Below are 14,883 nucleotides of genomic sequence, written 5' to 3'. Positions count from 1 at the left end.
TTTTAAAAATCTTGACTGCTAGCCAGTGACTTTTTAGCACAGAAGTTTGATGACATCCTTCCTAAAAAAAAGCTGAAGGAAACTTTGTTTCCTCTATAATATTAATGAGGTATGCAGGATCCAGTTATGGTTTGGTATAAAAAAAAAACCAAAACAACAAAACCAGTATATGCAGTTTTGGAAAAGCTGAGCATACCATTCTTCAGTTAGAATTTTAAGAACTGTTTTTTTCCTTTCTTCACTTCTTTTTGAGTTTTTTGGCCTCTATCATGCACTGTCTGGCAAACAGGTTGCATGAAATTAATCACAAGGCCATTAATCAATGGAAAAAAAATTTTTATTAAAATCAATCTTAAAATATGACTCATCATGCATCTATTTCAGTCAATCTGATTTTTACCTAGTCATATTGATTTGTTGCAATAATCTATGTAATTTCACTCTAATTGCAGTCTGGCATATTGGCCAAAATTTAAATGTATCTTGATCCCATAGAAAATATATATAATTTGACACAAAAGAGTAGTTTTTGGGTCTAAGGCATAAAATAGAGCAACAAGCTAGTTCATTTTCTGCAGGATTAGCTGGTCTCATCAGAGGTCAGTGTGTACCTAATTGCAGCAAAGGCTGTTTAATGATGTGGACTGACACCTCACACAGCTATCAAACTCTGCTCTGCGTTCATCCCACAGCATCTCTGTGCAGCTCTAACCTGGGTTAATAAATTGGGGCTGGGGAGAAAATGTTCCACCTTCCAAGCTGGCCACTAAACTGCTTGACAAGTGTCTGCTCTGAGCTATGACCTCTGAACAGATAACTGTTGATTCTGAGACAGAAAATTATCTTGGTGAGGCAAGGGTGACATGATTTCTCTTCTGTAATAACTTCTCTCTGTAGCAGGAACTCACTTCTCTTGGCCTGTCTCCTTCCATGCACAGGAGAAGCTGTACCACCAAAAAACCTCAACAATAAATACTGGAGAGACACAAAATGCTCATTTCTAGCCCTACTGGAATGGAAGTTAGAGAACATTCATCTTGTGCGACAAAACTCTCAGGTTAACAGCTCTTGGATTTTAAAATTGGAGACTCCCATACATGTGAACTAACTTCAGTTATCATTAGAAAGTATTTTACATGACTGAAGATGACAGAGCTCAAACATATTTACACATAAAAATATACAGGCTGAGTGTCTGAGGAATAATTTTCATCTTCTAATTGATTTTCACTTATGACTTACATCTGTGTAAGTCAGCTCAGAATCAGGCCTCATGTGCCTACTCTCAACATATTTTCAAGTTTTCCTTTAAGCAATGATTAAAGGCCAATTTTAGGCTGTTGTCAATACTGGGTAGTAAAAGGCCAACAGTAGCATTTGACATTTTGTGAGGCAATGCTCCTCAGCCAATTATTGAAAAGTACTGGTTGTTCAATGCCACACATGTGGGTGATCTATATTTCCTCTCTGCCATACCAGTAGCCACCAACCATGCTGTGAGCTCACTGTAATGTGCTAAAACAAACCAACCAACCTTCCTTTGGCTGCCTGCACCTCTCCCTTCTCACCCATGACCTCAGTGTCTGACACCACATCCCTTCAACTCAGCCAGCCCAGGTCTCTGCCTCCCCACGCATTCTCCAAGCTCAATTTATCTCCTGCTGCCATAAAAACAGATTTGCTGCAGGCAAAAGTGACTGTGCCTCACAAGCAACAGGGCAACCAATTCAGTCTCTAGTTTTAATCATGCTAATCAAGATCTGATTATCACAGCTGAGCACACACCCTGATGTGAACAAACCCCTACTTTTCAAATTTAAGATCCTAGTTTGAAACCTGCCATATTTTCAACACAATCCCATGACATAAAGAAGACTACCTCTGGTGTTTTACTACACTGAGAACATCTGAATATTGGTTTGGTGATGGCAAATACCTTGAAAGTACCTCACACCTACATGAACTATTAGCAGATTTTGCATTAGTAAGAGCAAGAAAAATTTTCTTTGCAATGTGAAGAACAGGCTGGTGAAGATCTTTTCTGCAGATTTATTCTTATATGTATGAGCATTCACATTGTCTGTTGAGGAGTATTTAGTTCCTTTAACAGGAATTTAGTTGCCAGTGGTTTCCCCAGGTGCCCTGTAGCTGTTTGGGATGTCCTCAGCAGCTGTACATGTTTAGCAAAGCCAAGCAGGAGAAGGAAGAGGTTCCCATTCAGAGAATAGTGCAAGACCATTTCTTTTGGGATAAACTATTCCTGACCAAACAACAACCTGGCTGTGCCTGTGTGTGAGCTGTCAGGCTATTGTCCTGTAAGTGCATCTGCTCACCCTCCCACCCCCTGCCACTGCAGAGCTTGTGCAGACTGCCAGGCCAAGAGCTGCACAGACAAACTGCACTGAGCACCCTTAATTAAGGTTATCTTTACTTACTCTTTACTGCAAAGTACACACTGGGAGTGAAGTGACTCACACATCTAACACACAGCACATACCTTGCAATTACTCAGATATTCCTTTGAAGGCTGTTTTAGTGAGGGAGACCATGACAACAAAGCTAGGTTTAATTTAAACTTCCACCTGGCTGCCCACCAGAGATGCTAAAATCCTCCTCAGGTTAGCATCTCACTTTTTCAACAGGAATACCTCTGTCAAGGCATCCAAGACAGGGCCCTGAAAAATGAACTCTGGGAAATCTAACATCAAGTAAGGACACCCCCCAGATACTCTTTCAGAGGTTTCTCTGCCCACCAAAAAACTGGGAAAAAATGAAGTCTCCACCTATGCTTCAGAACCTCAGTTCAAACACACTTTATCAGCACAGCAAGTCAATTTTCCTGCCCAGGAGTACAAAAGTGAAGGCACAGAACCATTCCTCATTCTTTCAGACCTGCTCTTAGGCTTTTTCCCTGGAGCAGACACAGATAATTCATCCAGGCCTCATTTGGCAGAGCAGTTAATTTCAGCACAGTCTGTGAATCTGCTAAACTAGTAGATTTTAGCTTGGTACTGTGATGGTTCTGTTCTAGTTAATGTTCTCTGATGATTGCTTTGGAGGTAGCAGCAAGGGGGTAAAAAGAATGAACCCGTAGTATTTCAGGAAGATAAGGAACCAAGAAGAATGGCTCTTTATAAGAGTTAAAACTGAAGAACTTCTGTTATGACAATATTTAAAAATAAAATATCATCACCTCTAGATACTGTCTCATTTCAAGCTCATGATCTCTTGTTCAGAGGAAGAAAAAAAAATCCAAGGAGATTTACGAATAGCACAGAAAGCTGTATAACAGAAATACAGAGGCAAAATTGGGAAACTGGGAGAACTGGCAGTTCTTTAATCCTATGGAGATTTGGATTTTAGTGCTGTTTTGATTTTGCATTAAAAATTGCTTAAAAACTAAGAGAGTTAAATGAAAGGCCCATTTTCATCAGTTTGATTCTTTTAAGAAACAACAGTCTCTTGTTCTTCCATCTGCCTCATAAAGTTTCAACCTAAAACCTGTATTAGTGCCTGAAAAGACAAAGATTTACTATACAACAAGGTAGGAAGCTTTTATATACAAGAAAAGTTGTATTAGTTTCACAAGCCTTTATATTTTCAGCTCATTGATGTTTGAAAAAAAAATCAGGCATTTACCACAGAGATAACCCCTAGAAATTTTGTCTACTTGTGCAGCAATAAATGAAATTTAAATAGCACTCTAATAGCAGTGAAGATTTGACCTTGGGATAAAAAATTAAGGGAAAAAAAATAAAATAATAGTAAAATAGGTGGATGGGTAGTCTCTTTTCAAATTAAATATAGATCCAGTGTGTCTGCTAAGTGCACAATAAGTACAAGTTAAACAAGGATTGCTGTTACAGTGTATCCCATATGTGTAACAGGAAACATCCCTGTATGTCACACTGCAAAATTATTCAGGTGACTGCAAACACCAGGGGCTACTCTCTCACCTGATGTAAACAGCACATGGCTTTGATGTTAAAGGACCCGTGCAAATTTATCCCAGCTGTGCCTGTGGCCCTTGCTGTGCAAACCACATATGCGTGTAGTTTTATGGACTGAGCCTGATTAATGTTTTGTAAACCCCTGCATGCATCAGACTCCTTTCAATTGCCCCAGGAGCTGTTTTGGTAAAAGTCAAGGGCGTGAATCTTTTGCCAACACTATGCTCCATTTTACCAGCTGTAAACACAATACAGATCAAAATGTGTTCTACAAAGTTTTAGTAGCACTACACAATATTGTATTCCTCAGCAGACAGAAATTTAAACATTTAACATGAATTCTAATTTGAGTGCAAATGACCTTTGTACAGCTTCTAATTTATCTTAGTAGAAATACAGCACAGCTCCGAGCAAGAAAGCACTTCCAGCTTCAGTGGAATCCTGTCCAAGTGCATTAATACACTTGCATCTTTTGTAGCACTAAATGACCTGCTTAAATATGTTCCTCACAATTATTTCCACTGTATTTTCTTCAGAACATACTTTAGAGCCCACATTCACAATTGTCCCACATTATGCAAAAACCTGGTTCAACAAAAACCAGGGAGGAATAACTGAAAAAATCTACCTGCTCCTTTCCCTCTAATCCCTTCTCTCTTCCTTTCTGTTAGAGAAGTGCCAGAGTAGTCTGTTTGACCATCACACTGTCAGTTCTGGTGCAGTATTTTGTGAAACTTCTCTCACTTTACCAGCAGAGGGATCTTAAGAAGGAAAAATGAAAACTTCCAGGATAATCCCAATTACTGTACCCAGGTAAAAAAGTCATAAAAGCCACATTGCAAACTCATAAAAAGCAACGCCTTGTTAGCAGCTGAACACACTTAATTGCCATTAATTCCATGAGACTGCACTGCTGAGACCTGGCTGAGGTATTTTCAGTGTAGATGATCTCACCTCATTATGTATTTCTTCTGCTTGCTTCACCACTGCAGCTTCCAGTGATTTCAAAGACAAAACCATTGAATCAGAATCAGTCTGCAAATTCTGGAGTGCCAGTTCACACTGTCCAAGTATGTATTCCAATGTTCCTCTTGAACACTATAAAGATACAACAAAAACTTCAGAAAATTTCTATTTCTCAACTGGATTTCATCAGCAATCCATGAGGTGTGGTGCAGCACATTCACAATTCACATCTGCTAAGCCTAGCTGGGAGTTAAGGCCAACCACCAATACAGAACCAACTGTACCTCAATCAAAAATAAACAGCAGCAGTTAATGCAAAGAGTTTGAGTCATAAGGATGACACGAAGCACAATTCTGATGAGACACCAGGGTGCTGCATAGCTGGCACCAGGATATTGGCTTTGCAAGGGACCAAGCAGTGAAATGGTTTTGGTACTTACATCTGCCACCCTGTGAGTGGAGCTGAACCGAGGGGACAAACCAGCCAGAACACAGTGCTGATGGGTCATATTGAGATCATCTAGGGACAGATTAAAAAACCTTAAGTACAGGGAAAAATGATACTTAATAAAAGTTAATCTGGTTGAATATGAATCAAATACATTTTTCACACTTTTCTTGCTTTAGTGCTTAGAGAATACAGTCACATAGCTCCAATGTTTTGCAGAGCACAGTAACTATTTACTATAAAAGAGTCAGAAATATTTCTACTTACACTAGCTTTCTCCTATACAGTTTAGAAGTGGCATTTTCCTACCTCTCATAGGGAAAGTTTGCCTAAACAAATTAATTCCTCCAAAGCTGAGGAGACTAGTCTAAACTACTGAGGAGACTAAAGAAACTACTTGGAAGTTACAATCTGTTTTCCCAAAATCACTAAAAATGCTTAAAGTTCTTGAAAACAAAATGCTACCAAAACAAAACAAAATAACTTATGAAAAAACTATTTCCTATAGACACATATTAGGATAAATTGCACAGAACCCAGTCTTGCAAGGACCACAGAATATTATCATCTCTGGACTTCACAATATTTAAATACCACAATGACTTTCAAGAAGAATTGTGTCATAAAACAAACCGCTTCCACTACCCCTTTTTCAGTGCCCCTTCTTTGTGGCTGTATATAGCAAACATAGAATTAGACTTATGACATTTTGATTTTCACCTTTATTCAAGCCCTTGGCATAACTTTCATTGTAGAGTTGCACCTTGGAATTGCTTCAAACTGTCTCTGATCTTTTATGAATCTCAGAAAGAAGCCTGTAATCTTAATTTAAGAGTTGACAAAAAATCTGAAACTCTAATTGTACAAAAATAGTTGAAGTTTCATTGATTGTCTGCCTCAAAACACATTAAAAAATACATTTTAGGTTGTAAAAGATTGTGGCAAAGATTTGCTTTCTTTTTCTCCTAAATATATATTAACTGAAAAGAAAAATCACTCTTTGTAAATTGGCCATTGTCCATCTGGCATTAAAAGCTTTTATTCAGATACAGAACACTACACCCACAATGCTATTTTGGTTCTAGAGCCAAACCAAAGCTGTTTCATTCCTTGGTCACCCATGTTGGAAGCACCACAGTGCTCTTGTAGGGTTCAGTAAAAAACAACTCTTGAGGAGTCAGCCTCAGTTTTGCATGACTAAGCACTGACCCTTAGGTCTGCAAAAGCAAAACAGAGACTGCAGTACAGAATGCAGGGTGTTATTCTCTAGATGGGACCCCCCTATCAATAAACCTCCTCAGTGATTTTCCTGTTCCTAGCCAGTCTTTAAAGAGGTGGAGGCTAAAGGTGCTAAATTTATTAATTGGAGGTAAAGTATTTCCCAGGAAAAAACAAACCCCAAGGAAAAATGGCTCCCAGAATTACCAACAGGATTTATATAGTCTTTTCTGTCTTCTCTAAAGTGTTCCTCATGAACTTTTTAGACAGTAGTCTCTTATCTATTTCAAGATACAAATAAAAGGTACAGTGGTGTTTAAAGCACTGGAAAATCTTTGATACTCTTATCACCACAAATAACTACAAGAAAAAGTGAAATGGAATGGACTTTTGCTATTAATTTTCTTAACTACCACTAACAAACAAGAAAAACGTGCACAAATAAAAACAAATTAAAGTCTAAAAACCAGAAAAATAATAAATTTAAAAGAAATATGTCAGAGTTTGCAAACTTCATGATCAAAGTTTGGTAATGACAAATACACTTCTGGAGTTCTAAGTCTTAATAGTAGGACATATACCATTTGGATTAAATGTGGAATCAAAAAAAAGGAGGGGGTGAAAAGCTCCAACACATTCAAGATGCTAGAGAGCAAAGAGGGTTCAAGTTAGTTTGTGAAAATAGAAGCAGATTAAAGATCTAGAAATAGTTTAATGAGTCACTTTATACATGTGGAAGTGTTTCCATTAAATACTTATCTTTAACCACAAGCCAACCTCTGCAATGTGTGCAACCTACTTCTGGTTGGTTATGAAAATAATTTTTTGATGCTTCTCAAACTATAATTTGCTGGGGGTGGGGAGTGGTATAAGATTCAAAGTTCATCTTCATGCTGTTTTAAAACCCTAACCTTCAAGCTAAGAGCTTGATCTATGGGAAACAGCTGCAGAAAAGTAAATCTGCCTTTGAAAGAGTCCAGAATGTATTTTTGTTAAGTATGGTTTGAAGTCATGGTAGGAAAATTAGTGAAAATTGTAAATCTGCTTGCAAATCTGGTCATGTCTAACTCAAAGATTAGGGAAAAAATTCCAATTTAATAGTAGGACCATGACAAGCCTAGTTAAGCATGCTCTAGGACAGAGCCGATGGGGCCCTTTGCTCACCTCCACGCGTTCTGGATTTATTGCATGCACCCAACACGTTTCATATTAGACATCCCTTGGCTGTGTACTTGAGACAGCAGGTTCAGTGTGCACTTCCTCTGCAGACCAATATATTATTCTAAATTGAGCTAAAGTGTTTCCGTTTCATGAGTGATATGAAGTTTAGATTTGAATTTTTTAGGCAGCAGACTTGCAGCCATTCACCAGACTTATTTCTTCATATTAAGAAAAGCCTAAAAAATTATTTAGCAATATGTCTTACTGAAAGTAATTTTCAATTTTTGTTGGTTTTGCTTAATAAAATTAATTTATGTTACTGTAATAGCTTAAAAAAATAATGGATGTGATCACCTTATGTTCAGTATTAACATACATCTAAATTACGACTCATGATCTCATCTGAAGAAGGCTGCTGAGAAGGAAGATGTAAATTTAAATTGTAAGACATTTTACTTAATTTCTCCCCAGAATAACAAAAAACATTTATAAAGCCAATGAAGAGAGGAACAGAAACATTATGAAATATCCACTAGAAATGCTAAAAAGACTGGGTTTTTTGTTGCTTTGCTATACCCATTGATCTTGATTTACAAGTTACTGTAATTGCACATTACTGTAAGAAATATCCAGTTACCACAGTTTCTTATATAGATTTGTGTGTACCACAGGAAATACTAGTGGCATTACAGGTACAGGAATTGATAGGACCTGACTTTTAAATTATAAGCAACATGTTGAATGTGATGTTTCAGCATTTTCAACATTCATATAAAGCAGTAACACAACACCACTCCAACAACTGGAAGGACAGACCTACAGAGTGGCTGAGTTCTGTGCTGGGGTGGGTGAGTCAGTGGTGGTCACAACCAACCCTCCCAGTCCTATCAATCAGTGCCTGTACAGGAACCACCACCAGCTGCAGGACTCTTCCATCTTCTGTTTTCTGGATGTCTTCCATTCTGCCACTGCTTTTAACATAATGCCAGCAAGAGGACTCTGCTTACTGAAACGAGGTTCTGGAATGCAGCATGTACAAAAGCACAAGACAAATGAACCTCCTTTTCTTTATCACTGCCCAGTTTCTTTTTTTACAGAGTTTTCATATTTTGTCTTTTAGTTGGCATCTTCAAGATACCCCCTCTTAAAAGTTAGTGCAAAAAATCTGAACAGTAAAAAATACACAGGAACTCTATATGTTTCCTTATATTGTCTTTCACTCCAAGTCAAAATTATACAGGCAGTTCTGCTACACAAAGAAACCTAATAAAATGGCCATTTTGAGAATACCCTCTAAGACTATTTAGAAGAGTAATTTTTTCCCGAAGTAATTGAAAAGAAACACAAAGACTATGGAAATGCAGAAGAGATTAAAATAACACCTGGCCTACAGAGCTCAAATCTGTAGCTCTTCAAAAGTACTAATAAGAAAGTGATTTACACATCATCTTCAAAAGAATGTTTAATATATCCTTTGTTTCCATCTAAACATGCTCATGATGTTACTCATTAAATAAACTAACTTTCTGATCTACCCTTCATATAGGATCTCTGAAAATACTTTAGCCACTATATAAATTCCACTAGGGAATAAAAAACACCCTTATGATCTGGTAACTCAATCAACTACAATCTACAGTATTTTGCAATAAAAATACTAAAGTCAGTCCCCTTCTTTTATTAAATACCTTTTGAATCTCTTGGCCAGCATTGCTCTATATGCTCAAAGTTTCCAGTCAGGAAAGATTACATAAGAAGTTTACTTGATGCCCCAACTGCTATTGCACAAAAACTGATTATAATAACCTTTCTAGCAATGTTTACCTGCCACTTAAGCTTCATTTTCACTGCCCCTCTTTCCTTCTAGGCTTCTACTTCATACCCTTACAAAAAAGGGAGGCACATAAAGGCCACTATGCCAAAGCATCTCACATCTTAACACCTGATCTTTCCATGTCTGAACATTCTTCAGAGCACAGTTAGTCCAGTACTTCTACACAACACTTCCCTGATGGCAGTGCAGAAGATTTGATGAGATAACTAAGAACAAGGAATGCTACATGGTTTTTATGATGGATTATAAAAGGAATTGTTTTTAGTATATAAACTGTGAAAGGTAAAGTTCAAAAGACTTTCTGCCCATAAAGCTGGGAATGTGACAAGTCATTCTAGGGACATTCCACAGAATGTGCCTTCCAAGTTACATTCACATAAGCAGGGAGCTCTGCAAGTGCTCTCAGTCTTCAAAAATGATGTCTGTCAAGCCAAGACACTAAACAGGCCAACATGATGTTGTCAGAAACCTTGTTATTGTTTTTGAGTGATTTATAACAAAATTTATTTTAACAAAAATGATAACCAAAAGAAACAGGAGCCAAAAGTGAAAGCAACAGATCTTGTGTCAACAAATCTTAACAACAGCTCTCACTTCATTTCTCTCAATGGATAAACCTTAGCACATGAGCTCAGCTGCTCAAGCAAATTAACTCAATTTAATTTTCTTTTCTAAATCCTCTACGCTTGAGACATTGAGACTCATTCTTGGAGTAAGACAGCTGTGTTCATTATGATCTTAGTATAATCCCACTGCCAGAAAACAGCATGTTTGAATGTAGACATACTAGCAGAAGGAGAGAAGTGTCATGTGTAAAACTGGTGACTAATAAAATATCCACAGATTGGCATCATGATTGAAACCACAAGGACTGTGGTACCAGAAAACTTTAAGACATTCATTCACACCTTACATAATACAGGTGTCAATTGATAAGCCAAGCTGAAGAACAGGAACTTATTTGTTGAACATGAGAGATGCTCAGAAAAACTGCATCAATTATACAAAAAGAATCTAGAAATACAAGGATGGGACAGATAGAGCACAACTGATTACAAGATCTGGGGAAATTCTAGTTATGGCCTGAAGACTAACTTGAACTAGTAACTCTGACTGCACAACAGACAGAAAAGGTGAAAAAAGACTATTTCTTTCTCAGCTGTAAAGTGAAAGAAACATTAAGGAAAAAGGTTCCCAAAAATACTATGGAAGTAGGCAGAGCAGGAGGAATTGGCTCTATACTTCAGCCAGATTTCATGATTTTCTAAACAAAAAAAGTCCTAACTGTAAGGAAGGTATGGTAACTTATTTTAACGTAAATGTAATTTTCTTATTTTCAACAGAAAGTTCAACTTCTTTGTCCTTGAAAATTACCGAGCATCAAGTAGATGTCTCCTTGGTGAAGTGGCACTGCCAAGCCAGGTGTCTCTATGTCCCATGCCACCTTCAAGCCCACATGCCAAACAGCTGGGTCTCTTCCCTTCAGCTCCTGCTCGTTGCTTTCTTGTACAGATGAATCTTGAGAGAGAAAGATACCACAAAAATGAGGGAACAGGTAAGAATCATAAATACAAAATCTGGTTTAGACTTAAAGATATCTCATACTGGTACAATCTTAATAGGCTTAAAGATTCTATAGTCTCCACTTGCTATAATTATCTCCAAATTCAAAAGTATGCAACAGGTAAAACAAAATATAAGATCAAGAATTTTTTTCCAACCAACTTTACCAAGATGTAAACTTTAAGTTACGTTAACTACCAAGGCTAATTATGTCAAGGCTTGTAATGGACTTAAGGTTTTCTGAAACTCTTAAGCACATGTAAGGAGAGTTTTAGTTAAGCATCATTAATTTTTTTTTCATTACTAAAACTACAAGCATGGAAGAAAAAAAAATCAAAAAATGCAACAACACTGATATAACAATAGATAACTTCTGAAAGAATTTCAAGTCATAAACTGCCAAAACATTTTAGGAGAAATTTCATTTGTTTATGTACTTGCTATTTCACTAAATCATAAACTGAGGCAAAGGTGAAATAATGGTTACAAAACACAGTCTAGACCAACAAAGCAAATCTTGGAACCATCTCTGTCATTCTTCCCTCAAAATTACTAGTCAAACATGCTAGATAACATGTGCAAGAGCCAATGAAGCTTGAATGCATTTGTCACAACACTTTTCTTATCATTATGCAACATGAACGTGTTGAGCTTGGGGAAAAAATAATCCACTGCACAGAAATAGTATTTAGAGCTTAATCCCTCAGAACTATTTTCATAAGCTTACTTCACTGCAGTATAAATTGAAAGATACAGTCAGCATTTATAACAAGGTATTTGGGAGCTATGGTGTAACAGTTTTACAGCTAAAGTAACAGTGCATTTTGATAGAGAAGGGATGAAGTTTTAATAAGTAGCTGGCACAGAACAGCTGAGAAGAGCTAGAAATTAACTATGCACCATGCCCAACTCTTGCTTAGAACTTAGCAACTGTGTCCATTTCACTGTCCACTTGAAATGTGCTTTCCTGTAATAACTTTTAAAACCTTCGTCTTAAGTAAATTCTAGAAGAAAAATATAAAGATGTATAGCTTTTTTTATAAGAGGCACACACAAAGAGTGACCACAAGCTCTCAATTTTAAAATATTCATGTCGTTCATCTCACATGGTTACTGCAGGTTGTTCAGCTGGGGGCAGCCTTTAGAAAATTAGGATCATTTATTAACTATTATGTTAATGAAATATTATCTAAATTCAGGAAGCAAAGAGACAAAGCCAATTAAAGAGCCAAATCTAAATGGTCTTAAGTGACAATTCTTTCAGTCCCCAAGTTCCCTCCCTTTTCTGCTGCAGTGCTCAGACAACTGAAGCTGTGGCTCAGGAGCAGTTCTAGGCCCTTCCATCAAGGAGCACACAAATGAGAAAACAAGAGCTAGCAAATACTCAGAAAAATCAATACTAAACTCTTCAAGGGCCTTTCATATTTTCTACCCTGTTCAGATAAATCGTAACTTAATTTAAGAAAAATGTTTTCTGAAAACTGCAAATAGGATGGCTTTCAAGGCATTTTTAATGCAATACATCATGGATATTATAAAAAGAAGTAACCTTTCTGGGTTAACTCTCTCTGTTATGCTGCCTTCCCATTCACTTTGGCAGCAGCACTGTTCACAATATGGCACCAATAAAATATAGAACTACAATCAGAGACAGCAATTTCAATCAAAGTTTCCTGGGGTCTCCTCATAAATCCAGCACCTTTGGAATGTGCTCGTTAAAATGACTTATTTTTTGCAGTTTGATAAATTTTTTATTGCTTAAGTACTGAGTTCAAATACAGCTCACAGTCTCCTTTTCTCTATATTCTCAATTATTGCACCTTATAATTATCAGCAGCAATTGAAACTGATTGCTCCTACCATGTTATTTTGGTAACAAATGGAAGCAAGCTGCTACTTGCTTTTAAATGCAAGCTACCCCAAAACTGAGAGAAAGGGAAAAATAGACACCTTAACATTTGTGGCATATCCTGAAAAACTTTTACATAAAAAGAAGTTTTTATTAAATTCTCTGATACCTCAAGAATGATTGGATGCTGTATATTTATTGATATAATTACAGTTGCCATGTAAGTGAAAACATTTGGATGCATCTAAATCATAAGTATTTGAGAATAAATTATGTGAATAAATCATGGATCACATACCCATCACCTGAAGAAGACAAATGTATTTTGTAGTAAGCCATACAGAAATGGTCAAGTATAAAGTATTTAATGGAAGTACAACAAAACTATGTGCAGATTTGAATTCTGGTCAGCAGAGATTTACAGACTTGAGCCTGCAAGAAACCTTTAAGCTGGAATCCCAAATAAAATGGTGCAATGAAGTAAAATCTTACCACAGCATAACAATACCTCATCAAACCTGTAATTATGGTAGAACCATGAAAGAGAGAATGTAGCTGCAGAAAATTGGCCACAGCATTATGCTTTTAATGAGACAGCTCAAATTTCAGAGATGTTCCAGCACTAAGATCTGATCTTATCAGGTTTGGGTCAGGGTTAGGTTCAGAACAATATGAAACTTGTTTTCCTGGAACTACTTTGGTTATTGTTTCAGAGCACAGAAAGTAAAAGTAGCTTTGAAAGGTTTCTTGGCTATTTGGCTCCAAAATCTTTCTAGAGTTTGAGACTTTTTGATGCTCTGAAACCTAAATGATCTCTATTCAAGTCAAACTGTAATGCCAAATTATATCCTAAATGTAACCTTACATATCATTTTTTAAGAAAATAGAATCACTGCCAACACATAGCTAAGAACAAGGACTGTAAGCATTTACGTCAACATTAAATCCAACTGACCATTGTTATATTAATTTTTTACAGATTGATTGATTTTTTTCAGAATGTAAAAGAATTTGGGTACATCTTCCTGAATTAAAAAATACATAAATTATCAGTGTCTTTCAATAGCAATTTATATGTGTTACATGCAAGAAGTGGAAGAAGCAGAGCATGCTTTGCTTCTCAGCAGCTGATGGGAAAGAAGTATCTACCAAAGTTATTTCCTCTACCTCATTACTGAAAAACCATAGTATAAGAGGTTAAATTCTATTAACATTTAAGTTTTTCTTGCATACTGACATTCACAAAACCAAAAAAACATAAGATTTTGCCAACGATGTTCTTATCGATTCATGTTTGGAATGCTGTATCCACATAAATCAGGAACAAAAGCACAAAAATAAGAACAAACAATATTCTGTCAATCCTTCATTACTGAAGGAGAGGCTGTATTTGATCAATGAGAAGATGTTTAAAAGAGACCTCACAACCCACAACAGTCTATTCAAGGGATGATTTCTTTTTAGACAACAGGGCTTCTAATATATTATTGTGAAATTTAGTGGGTCATTAAAAATTTGTGGCTTTCAGAACATAAATCAAACTGGTCAGACCCTACAAGTTAGAGCTGTGACCATTTCATGCACTTACCCATTTCTTCAAAAGCAAGATAAAAATTTCTACATACCATTTCTGTTATTTCAACAAGTAATATTTCTGTTATATTATTGACATTAGAAATTATTCCAATCCTGCAAAAGACGTCTACTCCATGGTTTTTATTCATTAAGCAGTACATAAAGAAGATTATTGTTAACTACAAAGTTAGATTGACTTCAGTGCTGAACAACTTTTCTAGTTTCAGAATTTTTTTTTAATATGGTAGGGAAACATACATCTGTAGTACATCTCTATTTTTATTCCCAATTAAATGAAATAGCCATCGTTAGGCTACAT

The 14,883-nt window shown here is 36.5% G+C and overlaps 1 protein-coding gene across 1 annotated transcript in view; it reads right to left on the bottom strand.

Moving 5' to 3' along the window:
- FTO (FTO alpha-ketoglutarate dependent dioxygenase) overlaps positions 1 to 14,883 on the bottom strand; it is a 222,354-nt gene that overhangs the window by 157,938 nt on the left and 49,533 nt on the right. Inside the window, exons 4-6 of the mRNA XM_059481337.1 lie at positions 10,952 to 11,095; positions 5,357 to 5,436; positions 4,905 to 5,048 (exon numbers count right to left, since the gene is read on the bottom strand). Of these exons, the coding sequence (XP_059337320.1) occupies positions 4,905 to 5,048; positions 5,357 to 5,436; positions 10,952 to 11,095 (368 nt within the window). The remainder of the gene's footprint in view (positions 1 to 4,904; positions 5,049 to 5,356; positions 5,437 to 10,951; positions 11,096 to 14,883) is intronic.

Source organism: Ammospiza nelsoni, chromosome 13 (genome assembly GCF_027579445.1).
Source record: "Ammospiza nelsoni isolate bAmmNel1 chromosome 13, bAmmNel1.pri, whole genome shotgun sequence".
In the NCBI taxonomy this organism is placed as follows: domain Eukaryota; kingdom Metazoa; phylum Chordata; class Aves; order Passeriformes; family Passerellidae; genus Ammospiza; species Ammospiza nelsoni.
Note: the sequence above shows the minus strand (reverse complement) of the source record. Positions and strands in the feature narration are given on the sequence as shown.